General features: G+C 35.5%; 1 protein-coding gene across 1 annotated transcript in view; it reads right to left on the reverse strand.

Annotated features, from left to right (window-relative positions):
- Nucleotides 1-1,698: 1,698 nt before the first annotated feature.
- NDUFS4 (NADH:ubiquinone oxidoreductase subunit S4) overlaps nucleotides 1,699-22,214 on the reverse strand; it is a 39,644-nt gene continuing 19,128 nt past the window's right edge. The window contains exons 3-5 of the mRNA XM_070935894.1: nucleotides 7,919-8,091; nucleotides 4,833-4,906; nucleotides 1,699-1,913 (exon numbers count right to left, since the gene is read on the reverse strand). Of these exons, the coding sequence (XP_070791995.1) occupies nucleotides 1,810-1,913; nucleotides 4,833-4,906; nucleotides 7,919-8,091 (351 nt within the window). The 3' untranslated portion in view covers nucleotides 1,699-1,809. The remainder of the gene's footprint in view (nucleotides 1,914-4,832; nucleotides 4,907-7,918; nucleotides 8,092-22,214) is intronic.

A 22,214-nucleotide genomic window follows, 5' to 3' on the forward strand; every position in this document is an offset into this window, starting at 1 on the left:
GAGGCAGGTGTTGGGGTGTGGCTGGCCTGGCTGCAGGGACTCTGAGGTAAGCTTGTGCAGGGCACATGGGGCAGCTGCACATCCCCGCCTAGCGGTGGCGGCACTAAAAAAAAGACATCCCCCAAAATAAGCCCTAGTGCTTATTTCGGAGCCCAAAAGAAAACTATTTTCGGGGAAACACAGCTTTTAGGTGTTTAATACAGGTAGTCCTTGACTTACAACAGTTCATTTAGTGACCATTCAAAGTTACAACAGCACTGGAAAAAGCAACTTATGACCATTTTTCAGTTACGACCTTTGCAGCATCCCCATAATCATGTGATCAAAATTCAGATGCTTGGCAATTTATGATCGTTGCTGTGTCCCAAGGTTATGTGATCAACTTTTGTAACTTTCGGACAAGCAGTCAATGGGGAAACCAGATTCACTTAACAACCAGGTTACTAAAGTATCAACTGCAGTGATTCACTTAACAACTGTGGCAAGAAAGGTTGTAAAATGGAGCAAAATTCACTGAACAAATGTTTCACTTAACAACAGAAATTTGGGGCTCTGTTGTGGTCGTAAGTCAAGGACTACCTGTATTTGTAAATATTCAGCTGAATTCACAGTTCCGTTAGGCTTGCAAGTAAGTTGGCCGTCTTTGTATTACAATATTTATTATAGATATCATTTGATTTTAGGGATAACAAGAGGCACTGCCTTCTTCCTGGTGTTCAGCATGATGACTAATGCTTTGGCCCCAGTTTTGAGCAGTAGCAGGAACAGTCATAACTAACTTCCCCAAATTTATTCTTCCACATTTGAAGTGACAGAAGGCTGATGTGGCACTTATTCCTTGAGAAAGAAGCTGCTTACTTTTACAGAAGCCATCTTAGGAAAGTCATTTGTTGCAATTCTGTAAACGTCATGGTCTTGTATTTTGGTGCCTACCTTGATGCTACACTGAGAAGCAACTCTGGAATTGGTCACTGCCTCTCTAAGAAGGGCTGGAATAAAGCAGTGATATTTTTGTCTTAGTTGTAGAGAACTTTCCAAAACACCCTTAGCAATTCTTGACTGGAAAAGATGTCGCAATATTCACAACAGGGTGGTAGGATGTATCCATTCCTCTTGCAGTAATGGAGTACACAGCTTTACTTGGATCCTGATAGGTTTTCACACTTACATATTAACAAGCAATGACAGGATTTCTCTGATAGGGTTTAAGCATGTTCTAAGTACGCCTTCAAGTTCTCAAAATATAATATCTTTCATCATTTTTAGGGTAGCGTGGCATTGAGTCAAAAGAATGTTCATTTAATCTTCCAGAGGGACCTGCTATTGACTCAAGAAATCTTGTTTTAATAAAATAGTACACTCTTGTATATAACAAGGTAAAAAAGCGCCACAAATGACTGAAGATTATGTATTAAGAGTTTTTCTATATGAATATATATATATATATATATATATATATATATATATATATATATATATATATATGAATAGATATTGAATTATAAAATTATTCAAAAGCCAAGGCTTGGTCTTTAATGCTGCAGCTCATTTCAAACATTCCTTTTAATGAATTCCACGTACAGCAATTTCCTAGAGGTATGAACACCCCAAATCTCCTCTCTAAATATAGGGAAGTTTGTAACAGGTTCAATTGGAGACATCAAAAACATTTTAAATAGACACCACAAGATGCATGAGTAGTTTAAAGGTCAAATTTATTAGGAGATTAAGAGATGTATTATACATGGACTATAAATACAGCACAGCTGACTTTATTCACAGTCAGATGCAGAGACAACCAATGCCAACCTATTTTGTGGACACCCTTGTTCTTTTGTTCCAAGAAAAGTTTGCGCCATAAGACTTGGATTTAGGTTTTGGAATCCTCTGCTCTTGAACATCATAGCTCCAGCCTAGGAAAAAACATGTTGAGAATTCTAAACAACACACGCTGAGCAAGTGCAACACAAACAAAAGCAAGTTCAAGCTTTTAAGAGCTAACAGAAAAGAAATACCAACATATTTGATATACAATATGCAATTACTAGTTTATTCTTTTGCAAAAGGCAGGGAACAATAATCCTTTAAGACAGATATGCCTTAAATGTGACCTACACCTGTTCCCAGGTTTGTCAGATCTCAGGCACTGTGTGTTCCAACTTTCACCGCTCCTGCTGATGGACCAGGACCGACAGTTGACACATGAAGGCCTGTAATCTTATGCATTCACACCTCTCTATCAGATGTCAAGCCAAGTTTTGGAAATATGCCTGGTAGCAGAGTACCCCAATGCCACAAGGAAGCAAGAAGGACAAAGAGGTGAGCTTTGGAGAATTTAGAATGTGATCCTGAATTCAGAATCAGCTGCTTCACATAACAGGAATCTTGCTAATTTTTCCATAGCTTCATATTTAAAACTAACGGAATTGCCTGATATTAGTCTTTTAAAGAGTCGTTTTCCAGCTGTAAACCTTATTCTGATTACGTTCCTCTGTCACATTCAGAAAATGGGTTTGCATGATGATAACCATACAGAGGCAGAAAGGAATGGGCAGTCTGAGACAGAGACATGGGATCAAAGAAGGATAAATGTGATTAATAGACTAATCACATCCCAGTAAAAATGCAATAATGATACTCTACACTTGCTTCTGAGAAGGCCATCTAGGAATGGGAGTGGGAATGGGAATGGGAGAGGATACGGAATGAATCTTTTTTATTTTACTCTCTTTTATATGTAAAATGTAATCTAGAAAAAATTCACAGTTCCAGACCTATATTTTTGAGGAACAGCTAACTCCCTTCTATGATAAACAAAAACAGTCTTTGAGTCAGAAGGAAGTATTTCAGAATATATCAACATGGCAACTGTTTAATATGATTATTAATTTTATTCTTAAAATATTTCCTATTAATATAGTAATTAATTACTATGCATTACATCTATCATCTATCTATCTATCTATCTATCTATCTATCTATCTATCTATCATCTATCTATCTATCTATCTATCTATCTATCTATCTATCTATCTATCTATCTACACATACACACACACACAAACACACACACACACACACACACACACACACACACACACACACACGATTAACCAACTTAGATCTCTCTAAATCTTTTGGCCTATATTACTGTCAACATTATGCGTTATTAGGGACAATTTAAAAAGAATTTATTCTGAAGTAAATATATATTAAACAAGAAGGCAAACCTGGGTTAGGCTCCTAGGGATAATTTCAACTTTTGACTCTAGTTCAGGAATGAAACTGAATTTAATAACTGCATGTTTGCAGAGTGTTAGAAACAAGCACATAAAGAATCATAGGGTTTGGCATCATTTGATCTGCCTGAGAATCTCTGCACTCATGGGGCCTAATCATGGAATAAGTGAGACTTGTAAACCTAGATAAAGATGCCCTGGCACAGGCAGATGGTAAAATATCTCTCACTCGCATTCACTGGAATTAGGCCAATGTTCTTAGTTCTCACTTTAGCAAACTGATTTTCTTGTCAAATATTTGTAGGAAATGAGATAAAGTAAAATGTAGAGATTTAGTTTAACACCAACATTTATGGGATATGAATGCTTATAAGAACTACTCCCTAAAAATTCTCAGTCTATTTAAGATGTCAGGCGTAACATATTCAATATGTTTTAGTTAAAAAAATTGCTAAATCAACATTTTTGGTCCTGCAAAATGGAGGCAGATGACCCCTAGTTTAGATTTTGATCCAATAGCTGATCTTATCACTAAAAGCAACAATATTAATTACAAATACTTGTAATTTGATATTTAGATCAAATTACTTATTAGGAATCTGTTTCTTGGTGCTGGTTTTAATTTCTAAAGCCAAAAATGGCTATCTGCAGGACCATTTAGTACAGATGGATCCAACCACCACCAGCTTCCCTTCCCTCCCCCCCACATGACCATGTCCTCATTAGAGATGCTAAAGATCCTCCCTCCAAAGACATTTTGGATTGTAAGAAATGTGTTTCTCAATATTAGCACTATGACACATCCATCTTGTCTATCTTGGTAAAATTGTGTCATAATGTGGGTAAGACAATTTTGGGTACAAAATCCCCATGAAACACACCACCGGAGCTTGGTATCAATAAAAGTAAATATTTCCCTTTTCCAGTTGTGTCTGACTCTGGAGGGCGGTGCTCATCTCCATTTCTTAGTGTTGTCCAAAGACATTTCCATTGTCCTGTGGACAGCATGACTATACACCAAGGGGGCACAGAACACTGTTGCCTCCCATTGAAATGGTACTGGGAGCTCACCCCGTCACATGGCACTCAAGTTCGAACCCGGTCTGTCAGCTTTCCAGCTGACAAGATCAGCATCTTTAACCGCTGAACCACCCTTTTGATATCAATATTCCAGGGTAAATTATACACAAATGAAAAATCTGCCTGGGGTATTTGCAAAGTAAGACACCAATCACTCTATGCCAACCAGAGTGAGAATGGCTGAGAAAATGAGAGTTACAAGAGTCTAGGAAGGGATAACTGAATAATTTTTACTATTGACGAGGTTCAATATTTTTTATTATTAACGATATTGAGTGTTAATCCAAACTTCAATTTCAAGCAATATAAGATATTACTATTTGAATGTTCTATAGCAGTTCCTGTTGTAAATCACTATTTACACTAGTACTACTACCCACTCAACAGAACACATCTGCCAAGATGAAATTTCAGTCCCATGCCACTGTCATTTCTTTCTGCTACTAGCTCAAACTCCCTCTCTCATTCAATAAGCACGCACTCATCAATTGCACTGTTTGCTGCTATACATACCATTTTTTTCAGCAAATGCAATAGCATCTTCTTTTGTAGAAAACGTTAGTTGGATATTGGACAGAGGATCCGCTCTGTAAATAATAAAACATTATGGACACCAATCTAAAAGTTGCATTATGACTTCAGAAAAACTATTAAGATCTATCTGTTTTTTTTTCTAGTGCCAAAATGGCACAATGATTGGGCTCTGGTCTAAAGGAAATCCTCTTCCTATAGGTTATCTTTGTATTGCTGAGAGAAAAGACACACAAAGTTTCAACAGAGTCTTCAAAAGACAACTGGACTAAAGGTTCAAGATCTGAAGAAGCTTCTTGGATGAGAAATGAAATGTTTTCAAGGAAAAAACTCCAAGAAAGTTCAGTTGACTTTTGAAAAAGCACTTTTGGGGCAACCATGATCTGGATCATTGAAAATCTCCATGGACAGTTTCAATAGAGATTCTTAATGGACAGATACAATAGTTAAGAAGCCACGTAGGGCTTTAATGAGCACTCTGAACGGAGTTGGGAAATCAAAGGGCAAACCCTTTGCTTCTGAAACTGAGTGATAAAATTCACCAGTAAAATTCTAACAACCATATTCTGTACTCTTTGAAGCTTCACAATATATTGCAGTAATGCTGATTGGTAGTTCTTTAACATCACAGGATCTAGACCATTAAGAGATAACAAAACTGGGCAAAAAGTATTTGAGTCTATAATAACAGTACTAATGATGCCTTACTTGGACCTTGAGGACAATCCTGTCCAGAACAGAAGGATTTTCAACTCCACAAATACAACGACCGTTAGCTCACAGCACTTTCATCTTGTTAGAGTTCAGCTTCTGTTTATTTGCTACCACCTAGCCCATTGTCAAAACCAGACACTGGTTAAGCAGCTCCATGGCCTCACCTGACTCATAAGGCAAGGGAAAAGTGTCATCGTATGCTGATCACATTTAACTCCAAATCCCTAGATGATCACACCTAGTAGTTTCAGAGTTGCTAAAGAAAAACAACAGATGGTATAGAATAGAATGGAAGCTTGTGGATATAATACAAGTGTGCCTCAGGCCTGGCTGGAAATCCCACAGATTTTTAAAAAACAGATCTGGCTAGAACAACCACACAACCTTGCATGCATTCTTTTATCTATTTAAATTTAAATCATATTCTCTATCCAAGAATTGAGACAAATTGCTAGCTGCCTGCTTCTAATTCTGAAGTTTCACAACATTTGATGGTGGGTTAGAAATGTAATTTATTACACCAGAAAAAACAAAACAAAAATAAACTAGTTTTTCTGTGTGCATTCTGATTTTTGATTTCTAAGAAGGAGGCTGAACCACAAAAGGGGCAAGAATTCTTAGCCTTCCATTTTCTGAGTAAGCCAAACATCCAAACCCACAGTCCGGCCTGAAATGTTAAACATGTGCTTACTTAATTTTTCAGAATATCTCTTTCATGAATAACACTACCACAATCACTAAAATAGAACTTCTAGTACTACCAAGGGAAGTATGATGAATTCTCAGAATGTATGAGAATAAATCTGTTACAACAACTTTGAAATTATGTAAAATGTGTCTCAAGGTCATTAAAGGCTGTGTGCAATTGCTTGGTTGCAAAAAGTCCTTTTGATCTGCAACTAAATCTTCATAAAATCTGCAGTACTTCCTTCAGAGATGGAGAACTAACTTTCTGACTTTAGAAAGCAAGGAGGTAGGTGACAGACAAAGACAGATTGTAAACCGAATGGCTTCTTTCACTGAGCCTTTTTATATAAAATTTAACGAATTATTAAAGCACTATGGAGATACTATCGCATGGTATTATACAACAAAAATGCATCCACTCTCACACTGAAGTCAGTGAGTTTTGAGCTAAGAATCTGGGCAGTTATAATACAAGTGGGAAACTCTTATTTTTTTTTACTGAAGTCCAAAATCCCATGCTGCTGCACTAAGAGAAATCAAGATTGATATTTTTTTCTTAAGGAAGACACAAACCTATTTAATACAGTAAAATAAGGTAAACCAAGAACGTTTCCAAAGAATTGCTTCAGCCAGTATCTAAAGTGGCGTAGTCCCCAAAGAAGAGGCATATTAATTCTAAAAATAAGAGAGTTAAGGAACCCGGGCAATTACTTTAAGAACCTAGATCAAGTATTACCTAAACTGGAAGCATCCCTACAGATACTTATCGGCTTGTCACGTCTGTTTGCAACTTTTAGCAATGCTTTCACTGGAATGCATTCTCTATCTGACTGAATTGATAAGATGAGGGGGTTTATCATGTTTATTCAATCTACAGATAAACCAAAAATTTGTTGGGATATAGTGATTATTTCACAGACATTGCTTAGTCACATGCAAAGGGAACAAATCAGATCCTGCAAATTACCACATAATCAGTGTTTTATCTGTAATTAGTAAATTATACCTTTTATTGTAATCTATTTAATTGTTGTGAATTGCCCAGATCCTGGGCTAAGATCCATTAGGCTACAGTACATAAAAACAACTCTCTGCTTTGGCCTCAGAAAAAAAATTATCCTAGCTTTTCCCCCCCTTTCTGAAACATTTTCTCATAGGTGCAGGGTCTGCTTTTTTTAAATCAACTGAGTATTGATCAATTGATTGGACAGAAATTGACCCACCAGGTTGTGGCTTGAACCTGATGTCATGGGCTGAGACAGAGTGACTAGCCCAAAGTTACCCAGCTGGCTTTCATGCCTGAAGCAGGACTAGAACTTACAGTCTCCTGGCTTCTAACTGGATGCCTTCATCACTGGACAAAACTGATTCTTATGTAATTGAGCCAATAACAACAATTTGATCTTGTCTGACTCTTGGAATTTTCATGGTCTACTTAATGCAACTCCACATGGTCATTTGTACATTCGACCACCAGATGACTCCCTTTCTAGAGTGTGAGAATAGCTCCGATTTCACACTTAGAAGTTAATAAAAAATTCCCAAATAAAAAATAACATCCCTGGCAAAAATAATAATTTTATTAGCACTTTTAAAATCTAACCGTGCTTAATAAATGTCTGTATTAGTTGATGAAAGAATGAAAATGCTAACTATTTTATACTTACGAAGATGCCCAGCCCATCAGTGGGTTTTCCCAGCGCTCCCTTGTATCAAACTCCATTTTCCATTTTTTCGTATTATTAACACCAGCTTGCATGGCATTACGGGCTGGAACAAAAATATAAGCTTTTCTTGTTTTAATATGCTCCTCTGGAACACCAGTTAGAGGGGTAATGTCCTATGAAAACAAGAAAAAAGAGATAAAACAAGTGCATTTTTTAAAATGCCAATGACCTATACTTTGAGGAAAGTTAATTTTCATTGAGAGGAATGAAACATGGAGTTTCCAAATCTATTCATCACTCATATTCAACGAATATTCAAGAGTCTTTTATGCATCTTACATAATCTTTCTGGAATTACAATTTTTTGCTGAACAGAAGATCATTAACATTTAAACCTCATGGGTGCTGCGGTACCATTGCAATGCATTGATGTAAACATTTCTTCTGTAGTGTTTAGGCTAAAACATGTAGCTCTATGGAGCACCCCAGAAATCTTACTGCAGCTTAACACCATGCATTTATCTCAGTGCCATGACTAAGCAGTTTTGTAATACCATTTCATGTAGTCCTTGTCCAGTGACTACCTTGCTGTGACTGTTCAGTTACAATTGTGATGACTCCAAATTCTATATTTCGCCTCCAAGTTCTACACCATACTTGACTTATGTTTTGAATCTACAGCTTTTGGTACTACCCAGATGAATGAAGAATTCTGGAAAGCAAAAAAAGCTTTCACATTTTTGTGCAATTTTGCTGATCGGATTACAAGTATCGACTAACGTTTGGAAGTTAGTTTTAGTTCTTATAGGCCAACACAACTATTTCTGGTTTTAGCCAGTAATATACCGCATTAATGGAATTGGAGTGATATGATTAAAGCTCAATAAGCCAGATATTTTTGCATAGTTTCGAAGCCAGCCCTTGGTGATACAAAAGGTATTCTCTATAATTTGAATCCTAATCTTCTAACATCTGTTGACAAAAGCTCAGATTATCCAATGCTTCCTCCCAAAACGACCACATTAACCTAGCAGGGTAATTCAAAACTACCACCTACTTTAGATTTTTGCCTGCGCAATGCCAATGGGAATGGCTTGGACCTCTTTCTTCTGCCTGTCTCCAAAACAAAGGCTGATCTGATGCAAGTCCAACTCTTGGCAGACAGAGGTAATCCAAACCAGTGATGACATGACTTAAATTTAAGGAGGCAAACAAATTTAAATAGCACACTGGGATTTTAAAAAATAAGCCTCCAGCTACCAACCTCAGTGTATCTGCTGTCAAAGACTTTAAAAGCTGCTCTCAGCAGATCATTCCTGGAAAAGGGGAAGCATGTCTTCCACTCCCTCCTCCCCTTTTTGTTTCACTTTATAAAATCAACTCAGAGAGATCAGCCACAACTGCCAAGTGTGAAATGTTTGTCTTGCATTTAGAACTAAAGGGGGAAAAAACCCACAGGAAATTACAACAACGCATAAAAGCTGAGCTCAGACTACCTAAAGCAAACTGTCAAAATATTTTAACAATTTAATCAGAAATGTTTTCTTTGAGTCCAAATAGTGTTTATATTAAATTCCAGACTAGTCAAAATATGAAGACACACCAATTATTTAGTCAAAAAGTTGCAACATACAAAACTACACTCTCTTCCGACAGACAGGCATTTATTTGATTGCTTTAAAAAAAAGTATTGCAAAGGTTATTTGATTGGGCAATCAATTGTACTACTTCACACAATTTGTTTCACCTATGGTAAAAATAAGGCGAGATTTAATTGTTGCAGCTTGTCTGTTTATAAAAACTAACTGGCAATTTATTCACATTCACACAGATAAATTCTTAAAGTTAGGATTTGTGTGCCCCTGCATAAATATGTAACTGACAAAAAAGTAGTTTTTACTGATTCTAAAAGGGATGCCACAAAACATGCAGACATATACATTAAGGAAAAATGACAAAAATTAACAAAAATAGAAGTATCTAACCTTCATACTATTTACTTTTGGAATAAACTATGTTATGCAAAGTGTAGAAAAGTATTAAGAAATTGTAAAGAAAAAAAAACCCCTAAACATGAGAGGAGAAAAAGAAAATTAGCTAAATTTAGTTTACACCAACACCATTCATGTATTTCCCTACATTTTTTTTCATTGTTCCAGAATGCCATCGTACCGCTCCATACGCTGCTTTTTAAACTTCTCATGCCCTTTTTTTGAAGGACCTCATCAACTCCATCCAATCACCACTTTCAACTGGGAAGTGATTAAAGCATGAGTGACAATGACCATGTCCATATATCACTTCAGACGTTGCTTTTTGCTCTTTTAAATTTACCACTTTTTTTGTAAGATTCATCAGTTCCATCCAACTATAATTTTCTTGATTCTTTCCATTCTCTTGACTTGTTCACTCTGCTTCCAGGTATTTGTTTTATGATTCAGTCCTCATATGTTCTGTCTATATGACCAAACCACAACAATTTATGTCTTTGAATTCTTTTGCATTCAGCCTTCCTTCCTTCCTTCCTTCCTTCCTTCCTTCCTTCCTTCCTTCCTTCCTTCCTTCCTTCCTTTCCTTCCTACCTACCTACCTACCTACCTACCTACCTACCTACCTACCTACCTACCATCAGTTTCAGCATATTTTGGCCACAAGCAATGCTACAGTCAAAGCCCAGTTTTAATGCACGTAATACCCTGCCATTCTATACAAACTAGAATCTTTAGAAACTACTTTGCAAACCATAAGATACATAAAATATGCTTTGAATGCAATAGCCATAAAGGTGTTCTTGGAAATAATGTGTGGCTACAGCCCAGTGCATTTTTTAGCTGCCATGTGCATCTTAAAACAACGAAAAGAAGAAAAAGGAAGTTGGGTGGAGAAGGCAGCTGCAAGATGGGGCTAGGAGCAGCTTCTCCCATTTGCCATCTGGTTAATGAGATTTTTGTGAATGGCCACACTGACAATGATTTTGCACATGTATAAGCCTCCTCGCGGCAGTTTGTTAAGAGTTCCCATGGTATGATTCCAGATCCCAAATGTGTTTACCAGTCTTCAAAAGCTACTCCTGCAAAATTTCCAGATCTTTATTGACCCCAGAGATATATTTGGATAAGCGTGCATCTGAAATTAAGCCATCAAGGAGAAAATATTGCAACTTCATTTTACATCTTTCTGAATTTTCTTCCTGAACCAGAAAGAGAATATTTGATAAGTAATCATATCTCATGTCGGATGCATGAAAAGTATAATTCAATGAGAATATCCCATTAAAGGAAATTAGATCCCTACTTGAAATAAACAAGGAATGTATTAGGCTGTTTATCCATGTGGTACTTGGGTAAGAATGGGTTCAATCCACAATTTCCCTGAGTTTGTCTCCGATGGATGCTATGAGAAATTAAGACCATTTTGACTAAAAGTAGACACAATAAGGGAAGGCAATCATTCCCTATATTCATTTTTTTTAAAATGAAACCTTTTCTGGTTTTCTCAGATATCACCAGGACACATTTTCCACAGGGCTTCACCCAGGACACTTACAAAGAAAACACTGGATACAGAAGTATAGCAAGATACATGCCTTATAAAAATTGCTAGCATTTGCAAATTATTTTTCAATCTCAGTTTTCACTCCACTAAATCAACTTGCACAATAGGTGCACGTTTAAATACAGTGGATCACAATGTTAAGATACTTAGGCCTATAGGTTGTGCTAGAAGCTGCAATTTAATAGAAAAAAAAAACAAATGTGAGCCACCATTTCTTCCATGGGAAAAAAAGAACATAAAGACCTGTTTTGCAAGGCTGGAGGGACTAATCTGCTTAACTACCGTAATGTGTGTCACTCAGGAACATTTCACGACCAAAAGCCAGACATCTGAACACTAGCCTGCTGGAATAAATTTCATCATTTAACATAATAAATAAACTTAACTTTTAAATAAATACCAATCATGCTCTTGTATTTTCTTTTTTGACAAATCACTAATAATCATCTTTTCTTCCATTAGAAAGTTCTATTGATCTTGAATACCGAGAAGCATGTTGCATGGACCAAAAAAAAAAAAAAATTGTAGGAGCCATGACTCATACTAGAAACTTACATTTTGAACATAAACCTCTTTTGATTTAAGGAAGAATAGATCTGACTAAAAAATAAAATATTCACTTAGTTCATTCTTAAATCCTAGGAATAACATCTTCCTACTCCAAGTTGCATTTGGAAAATGTATAACAATCTAGTATAGTTATTTCATCCACACAACTTTTAGCTGCTGACCAAAGAAATGGTCTTTGTAGTTACATTTAAAGGGGTTAAATCTCCTGCTTCTAGATGCCATTTAAAATATTTTAGATGTTGGGAGGAAAACAAATTAAATTCAATTCTCCACTGTGTCACCAAGTACTTTGTTCCAAATTCAAGACCTTAGTGAAAGTACCAGTGAACCAAATGGCTGCAACACTATTGTTGGGAGAAGTTGTTTAAAAATTTCCTTAGCTTCATGATTTCAAGTTCACTCTCCTTTAATTATTGGCAACACAGAATGTGTGGGAGTTCTTTGATACACATTTGATGTATATGTATATTTCAAGATGTTTAATGAAGAAATGGGAAAAGATCAACTGGAAAACTATATATAAAATGAATTAGTATGGCCCATAATTCTTTCTATTTTGAAGCTTATTCTCAGATGTAGTGATCTAAAGGAGAAATATTAAATATTCCTATTTGTTTTCGTTTTTAAAGAATTAAATATCCTGTAATAGAACTCTTGGTGATTTAAGAAATTAGTATATAGAGTTCAAATCTTTATACCATGTACTTCCCCAAAGGAAGGGGGAACCAATGGAATTACTGACTCAAAAAAACAACAACAGTGGAATAATGTCCATTACTATGATCTTGCTTTAGTTCTCGAATCACTTTGGCCAACTTATTATGGTACACAAGTTCACAAGGTGAAGTGTTAAGTAACACGGTAGAAGTAAAGAATAAGTCAGAATAAAATCTTGATTCTGCCCCAAGTTATTTATGGATATTTAAGTGTCAGCAGTTTTGGTTTCAAGAGACAGAAATACATTCAAAATTTCCATCTGCACAATCCCAAAGAGACTGTATAGCATCCATGTGAGCAAGTAGCTGTTTAACATTTTCCTCCTCTCTAAATAAAGGAAGCTGGGAACAAGCGACGGGAAGTTGATGTCAAAATGCAGAAAACCTCCCAGCAAGCTCCCAGCAGCCACCCAAGATTCTGAAACTTGCTAGCTGCCCTCTTTTCAATGCCAGAATTTCACACATTTCAATGACCATTATGACTTCAAAGAATCAAATTTTCATCATTGTCCATCATCTGCCAGTTGATTTGTATAAAGAAGTTCTGCATGCACTCAAGACAAAAGGCTCCTTCCTTCCATGGCTATGTATCAAGTTTAAAAGTACTGTTTGTGACAGTTGTGTCTGTGGTAAATTGGGATAACACTGAAGAAGTGCAGCTGCTCTGCAGGAGCCTCCTTTTTGGCTGCATTTCAGTTAAATAAAAACTGAATAATTAGTCTCTGCTTTTATTAAACTGAAAAAATGCCAGTGGCCTTCATAATTACTTCCGGTTCCCTAGCCTACTTCAACTCCATAATAGATCCTTGGATTAAAAAGAAGAGGGATTAAAGACCAACAACCTCCCATATTTTTTAGACAAAAGGTAGCCCAAAGATGCAAATATAAAACTGAGACCACAAAGGGGATGCAAGTTCGCTTTGCTAAGAAAATGGGCACCTGAACAAAGTGAACATTAAACAAAGTCGTATAACAAATTTTATCTGTTGACCTTCAAAAATACTAATGTGAAAAATCGGGTGGCATTCGTTTAGTTGCTTTTCCCATTACATTGCAGCCTTCTCCTACCTTTGATAGATCTCCATCATTTCCAGCTAGGATGGTCCTGTTGCATTTAAATATAACTATAGACCTGCTGGCTAAAAGCAGAGGAAACTGCAGGCCCTCAAGACTGAACTATGTAGTCAGGCTTGGAGCTCCCAGCAAGCAGACTTGCTCAGATGGCTCCATTGTTCAGGCGCCCATTTTTATCCTCCCTCTCCTAGGGTTTGGATTTTGTTTTTATATTTATATTTATGAACATGGATTTTTATTTTGTTGTTTTTATTTGTTGTTTTTTGCATCACACAGAGTCACTTTCGGTGAGATTGATGGCTGTATAAATTTAATAAATAAATCTGAAAAGATATTGAATTCAGGCAGACATGCAATTTCTCCTACAAAAAGAAGTGAAGAAAAGTTATAAAAACAGGCCTTCTGTGAGGAGAAGTGACCGAAGTATGTTCCTTCCAATACAACACTGTTCAGTTGTGAGTTAATTCACATAAACAAAACAGGTGCAAACAGATGCTTTAGCATCTCTGCCCGGTACTCTTCCCTCCACTGGCATTATAACTAAACTATAAAAACACTCTTAGAACATGTATCCTCTGAAGCATTTGGATATAAACTAATTCCTTCTTCACATTAATTCACTCTTTGTGCATTTATCCACAAGCGCAATAAATTCCACTAATAAATTTCATAGAATCTTAGGGATGGAAGAGACTTTGGAGGTCTTCTAATCCAATACCCTGCTCAGGGCAGGAGTCTTATACCATCCCAGTCAAATAGTTGTCCAGTCTATTTTTGAAAATCTGCAGTGATGGCAAGCTATTCCATTGATTAATTGCTCTTACTGTTAAAGGTGAAATTTTTCCTTACTTCTACCTTGTGTCTCTCTATTACAAGCTTCTGCCCATTACTTCTTGGCTTGCCCTCTGGTGTCCTAGAGCAGGGGTCTCCAACCTTGGCAGCTTTAAGACTTGTGGACTTCAACTCCCAGAATTCTGCTTCCAGAACTTCCAGCTTTGCTGACTGAGGAACTCTGGGAGTTGAAGTCCACAAGTCTTAAAGCTGCCAAGGTTGGAGACCCCTGCCCTAGAGAATAAATAAATCCTTTCTTCTTTGTGGCCTCCTCTCAAGTACTGAAAGACAGTTATGTACCCCCTGATTCTTCTCTTTGATAGACATATCTAGATCTCTCAATCGTTCGTCATCCAGACTTTTTATCATCTTTGTTGCTCTTCTCTGTGTACTTTCCAGGGTCTCAACATCCTTTTTGTATGGTGGTGACCACAACTGGATGCAGTATTCCAAGTGTGGTCTCACCCATGCAGTGTAAAGAAATACTTTCATTTCTTGGTGTCTTGACACTAAAGCTTTGTTGATACAGCCTAGGACTGCATTGGCTTTTTTTTTTGGCAGCTGTAGTTGCTAGCTAAGAGTCAACAATAACTTGATGGTACATCATCAAAATAATAATTATTGCTATGCCTGGCAATTTTGTAGACCGACTACACTGGACAGTAGTCAATACAAAGAAAAAACTGTGAAAAACTAGATTATACAATTATGATAAATGCCATATTTTCTAACATAAATTTTTAGCTATAAAGGATTATGTACTATTGCCACCAGTCTGGATCACAATTAGTATTATTTGCTACATTAAATGCTGTTAAAAGTTAAAAGGAAATGATTGCTATTGCTTTAAGATGTTCCCATCAGGTATTCTTCGAACATTCAATTTTGAATATGTGCTCTAATAATGAATGCAGATCTCTGCACTGCACAAAATTTTGTCCTTTGAATCTATTATTGGTGCTGTGCAGGTCTAATCTTTCTTAAATCTAGAATTGTCATATAGCTTCTTGTAGGAGGTTGCAAGCAATTAAATGGGAGACGGCATATTTTTAAAACAAACAAGCAAACAAACAAACCCACTTTTCAGGCTTATGCAAGCAATGTGAAAACTCATGCAGGGGTTTCCTCTTCATTTTGCTTTTGTAAGCTGATAGTCGGCAGTTGCTTTACCACAAAGTGGTAAATCACACATTTAAGTATAATCACACATGTGATTATACTTAAAATATTGAAAGTGATACATTTATTTCTTGTCTATTCTAATATAACTTAAACCATTAATTTTATTAATGGGCAGTATCCTACAAATTTAGCAATTTTGGAATGCAACAAAGCTTGACCACTGATATCTCAAAAAATATTTAAATGATCTAATAAAAAAAAAAGCTAGTTGCAATTATTATCTAGGCACAAAAGACAACATATATCCACATGGTGAAACAAGTTCTCAGAGAGTTCAAGAAAATTAAGAACACCTAAACAAGAACAGTATAATACAGTTCAATGATGCACCAATAATTACACAACATGGAAGGATCAGAAAATCTGAAATATCAAGATTGAGTTCTTTGGATGTTCTTTTAAAAGTCTGCAAATGTTGATGTTTTAGTTTTAGGTATTATTGCAGGACATATATGTTTTTGAAGCCTCATCTGTTAAGACATTCTCTTTTTCTATAGACTCCCATACTATAATACAAACTGTTGTGGACAGACACAATAACAAGCCCCAAATAATATGATTTCCATACCCAGCAGGTAGTCAGGACAGAAAAGAATTAACACAATTATTCTGTTAAGAGAGGACACAATGGTGTATAGTTATATAATATTAGCATTTCACACAGCTTTGCTTTAGCAATGATATGGCTACTAGCTCTTTAAAATTTCACTCTATTTTGTCATCTAATACCTAGTATTTTGAGAATTCCATTAAAAATAGTGTGGTTTTTCTTGTTAACGTGACATTTAATCTGGTCTTGTTTCTTAGAGTAAACCTCAAATTTTCACTTAAAAACTTGGATCAAATTGATTGAGAATTTACAAGGGTAAGAAAGGTTAAAAAAAAAAAACTTTTCAAGGATTTGCAGTGTTCCAACATCTCTTTCATATTGGTTTTACACCAGCCAGAAACTCCTGGGTGAGGATATGATGAGATTTGGACTGAAGTGTCATCAATAGCTGATTATACCCAAGTATCTCTCATTAAATCCAGATGATCTCAATTAAAGCTTGAAGAAACGCTAATAAACTAAAATCCAATATAGACAACATGAAAGAACTGTTGTATCCAACTATCCAATTATACTGTACTCAACCTAGTTACACTCTTAAATTACAAGCATCTGTGAACCAAAAGTACATTTGCATTTTCCCTTTAGGTGATGTCAGAATAAAAAAAATCCCCTCCCAAACCTAATTTTCTTTGGAACTCTTATAAAATTTATAAGATGTTAATTTGCTGCATAATTTTGTTGGCAAATCATGCTACTAGTATTTGACAGCAAGATGGCAGAGAGCTCTGGATACTGCAAATAGGCCTTAACACAACAGTATATTACACCAATATTTGAGCCGAAATGAGTTTATTTATTAAACATATATACATAGTTACTGGGTAGAGTACACATAGTGTATACAGTACACACAATCATTCATGCCTTTGTGACCTCTGCTCTGGATTACTGCAACACATTCTACATGGGTCTGCCCTTGAAGGTATCTGCTGGGGCAGAATGTAGCTGCACAAGTAGTAAAATGGGGTCAGATATTCGACACATCTAACACCACTGCCACATGAACTGCACTGACTGCCAGTGTGCATCCAGATGCAATTCAAGGTGCTGGTTATCACATTTAAATCTTTTCATGGCTTGAAACTGGGTTACTTAAGGAACCATCTTCTCCCAGTCATTTCTATCCATCCAATTTGGTTTGGCAGGTTGGGCATGTTTCAGGTCCCATCAGCCAATGAATGTTGGACATTGCAGATCAGGAGATATGCCTTCTTTGCCATAGACCCTACGCTCTGGAATATTCTCCTCTCAGAAACTAGTATGACCTAAACCCATTGGCCTTTTGGAAGGCTGTGAAGACCTGATTACGTATCTGACTGACTGGGGAATTCTGGGAGTTGAAACTGACACATTTTAAAATCGCCAGTTTTGTTAAAGCATGCAATTTGTTACAGATTTGAATATTAATTCATTTCTATAATTATAACAAGTAGGTTCAAGACCCTGATTGGATAGTCTTCATATAAATAGGGGCACAAAAAAAGACTGTCTATTGTTACCCAGTTTATTTAAGCTTCTATACATATACTAGCTCAGGAAAAACAGGAAAAAAGTCTGTGACAGAGAAGGCACATCTCCTGATCTGCAATGTATAAAAAATGCCTATTTATTTATTTGCAGATACATGCTTATAAATGTAAAAAAATGTGCAAGCTGCCAAATATGTCATTTGTTCAATAAAATAATGACAGACAGCCTTCTGTTCTATTAATACTGGAAAATTGTAAGAATAACTTCAAGAAATTACTTGCAATATGTTATATCAGAGCTTAAGTTTTTTTTTTACTTGTAATGTTAGGGAATGTTGTATTTAGTCCTGAACCAATCATGATCCACTCATTCTGTTAGCCATGTTAGTCATGATCCAATCATTCTCTGTTAGCCTTACAGTTCTCTGTAGCTGCTTTTCACCACAGGAAGTTGGGGACCATTAAATTGCTTCACCCTGGGAGCCGAGAGATCCTGTTGGTTTCTGAGGGAATTTAGGGTTATTCCTGAGGTTCTGATATGCTGGTTGTCTGAGGCCTCAGATATGAGGACTCCTTCTACATGTAGAACCCAAAGAGCCCTTTGGTTTTCTAAGGATTTCCAGGAGATAAAATGGCATCAGATATGCCTACAACATTACTGGAGGAAGATGAATATCAAATCTGATGAACAAAAGCAAAATTTTCTATTAAGGTTTCCTTCATCGCAATAAGGACAGTGAAACTTATTTTTCCACTCACACTACAGATAGCCAACCAGCAGCCTTGTTAAGGGTACTGTAGATCACATATTTCCTGAGGAGAAAGTAGGAAAAAAATCTACAAGATTGATGTAAAGAATCTTTTTAAAAAGCATTTATACAGCCACCAATCTTATAACCAACTCTGGACTGCTCTCAATCAATATTCCCAGCACCTGTAAAAAAAAATCACTCAGATCTGTTTGGTTGGTTATCTTTTGGGTTTCATTCTTTTGCAATTGCTTGATTATTGCCTTTAAAAGTTCCAAGTAATCAGTTCAATACAAGTAGACATTACGAGCATAATCGAGCCCAAAATTTCTGTTGCTAAGTGAGACATTTGTTAAATGAATTTTGTCCCATTTTACGACTTTTCTTGCTACAGTTAAGTGAATAACTGCAGTTGTAAAGTTAGTAATATGATTGTTAAATGAATTTGGCTTCCTCACTTTGCTTGTCAGAAGATTGCAAAAGGGGATTACATGACCCCAGGACAGTGCAACAATCATAAATATGAATTAATTGCCAAGCATCTCAATTTTGATCACATGACCTTTGAAATACTGCAACAGATGTGTGAAAAATAGTCATGTCACTTTTTTCAGTATCATTGTAACTTTGGTCACTAAATGAACTATTGTAAGTCTAGGACTACCTGTATCAGAGCGCAGATATGAGGATTTCACAGAACCAGTAACTATAAAAGGAAGTTGAATTGAGTATGTTTAGTAAAACAAACTGTCATAAATACAAATTTAGTTTCAAATGAATCAAGTCCAATTATTCCTTCATAATATCTAGGTCTCAATAATTATCATAATTAAAACATCTGAATAACATTATATCTTTATTTCTATTTAATAGAGAGAGAATCTCAATAATATAAAAAAGCTTTATACTGCAGTAAACATGACAGATTCTGTTGAAATACTTTTAATTTTTTTTGTCTAGCATAGAATTTTTTTTAAAAAAATTATCTTTAAAACCTAATCAAAGCAAATAACCAGAAATTGATTCTGAAAATAACTCACAAAATTTCACAATCTTTTGTGATTGTGTTGATAGGCCTGCAAAGAAATTAATAGATATTTACAGATTCAACAGTAAGATAGTTTACTTGGTTTAGAGTTTTTCTGAAATTGTAATATATTTTATGATTCTTGCTTTTGGTTAAATAGGAACTTTTTCTTTGCATATACATCAATGCAATATAAGAATCTGATAATTATTGTTAGTTACTCATTTGTTACAATACCAAAATTTAAAATAAACATATTGTAGTTCAATTAATGAGTAATATTTAAGTGGGAGAAATGATTCCAGATAAAAAGTGACACAAAGAACATTGAAAACTCACTATAAAGGGGGGACATATATATCTATATCCTAATTTATTCATTATTTATCTGCTAGATTAACATTATCCTTAACTGATCTGTAAATCTCATGCTACACAAAATTGCACGGTTTAAATATTTAGAAATCACATTTGTGTTCGTACAGTGTATAAACACACACGTTTGTACATTCTCAATTTTTATTTGTTCTTCCCACCTTGGTTACTCATATATATGTATGTTTATTTTTCCTTTTAGTTTTGTATTTTTTTAAAAAGATACTTTGTGTTTTTCTTTAACAAAAATTATCAGAATTCCCTCTCCCTATAACTCATAAATAGACCATGTGTCATTATCAGGCATTGTTCTTCAAATGTAACCCTACTGTGAGAGTCTGCAGATTGTAGATAACAGAAAGAGGCCCCTTTTTGGGGATAGTGGTCTTGTGGGGGGAATGCCCTTCCTAGATAGGATCTGTCTGAATTTTCTTTAGTACTTTAGTACTTTTTCTTTTTACCTTTAGTTTAGGTAAAAACTACTGCTCTTTAGTATGGTTTTTGAAGTCATGGCTTCTTAAAATGTTAGACTTAGTTGTGTTTAATTTTACTGCTTAAACACCTTTACTGATACTGTGTTTTATATTGTAATAGAATCTTTATTGCTAACTTTTAATTTTATTAATATTTAATTTGTCCAAAGTTGTGGAGTATCGCAGAAATATTATTAATATAAATAGCAAAGTCAAACACAAAAAATAAAATAGATGTCTTGCAGAATACATGCTTCAAATGGAACAATATTAAGAACTAAACATATGTATTCAACATTAAACATTTAAAAGACTGCTCCAAACTGCCATCACACTACCGTCTGAGTTATTCTTTGATGTAAAGCAAAGAAACTCATGAATTAAAAAAGACTCCTGTCTGCCCTTCAAAGAGAAATATCCTTTGACCCAGTGCTCCAGACTAAAGCCTTGAAATATCAGCACAAGAACCTTCTATGAGAAAAATCCAGACAAAACAGACACTTGATTTTTTTTTTAAAAAAAGCTCAAACTAATTTGTTCCTATGCCCCAAAAGAGATAACAGTACCAATGTGAAATTGAACAGGCAAAATAAAACTTCTGTTCACTTTGCAAACCAAATGCAAATATAGTATGCACAAAAAAACGTCAGGTTAGAAATTCAAAATAATAGCCTTATCCTCTGAAAAATCTGTCAGATTAGTTTTTGCAATGGAGAAGAATATGTGCATTTCTTTTATCACCTTTTCAATTAAAATACATTCCTTTTAAACAATAAAACTCTCTCTATATATATTAATTTTGTTATTTGAACTGCGACAGTTACAGATATAGACTGTCGTCTAGCAGAATCCTCACTGCCTGCAGTCATTTTACAGAAAGCTCTGTATCACTAGCCAGTTAGCTGAGCTAGCTAACACTGCCACATGTTTAATCACAGTAATTACTTACAAAAGCAAGTGGCAGCAAGCACCGGAGGCTGAATTGAGATATGTTATTCTAATTAAAGAGGGAATTAATTGACAAGTAATGAATTGTAATGAATTAGCTATCTTTTTTTTTTTTTTAAAAAAAACCCCGAATATATTTATCTAAATATAAATATGCATGCATTGGCTTAGAGGATGGCTTTAATACCTGCATAATTATCATGTTTGTTTTTCTTTTCTTAATGTTACTTTGCGGTGTTTTCTGCAGTAGACAAATATTTGCAAGTTACAATCAAGCTGTACTTACTATAAAAGATGTGTACATCAGTGGTGGGTTGCCCCCGGTTCGGACTGGTTCTATAGAACCGGTAGTAAAACTGGAGGGAGGCTCCGCCCACCCATCCCGATGTCATCAAAACGCTTCTGTGCATGCGCAGAAGTGTGTGGCCCCGATCCAAACCGGTAGTAAAGGTATACTCACCCCTGGTATACATTATATCAAAAGGTAGTATTCTGATAATTATAATAGTTTTAATATCTATTTTAAGAACACTTTTGAAAATTTGTGGCAGACAAAAAAACATGTGAAATATTGTACTGTTTCTACTAAGAAAATGTTTGGTAAACATATCTAAATAACCATGTCCCTAAATGATAGGCGATATAATAGAAAAGAAATACAGCTATAACTAGTCCTTGCTTACTGATCATTAGTTCAGAAACTGTCTGAAGCTG

Source organism: Pituophis catenifer, unplaced genomic scaffold (assembly GCF_029215685.1).
Source record: "Pituophis catenifer annectens isolate HBS135680 unplaced genomic scaffold, rPitCat1.0.hap2 SCAF_2, whole genome shotgun sequence".
Lineage (NCBI taxonomy): Eukaryota > Metazoa > Chordata > Lepidosauria > Squamata > Colubridae > Pituophis > Pituophis catenifer.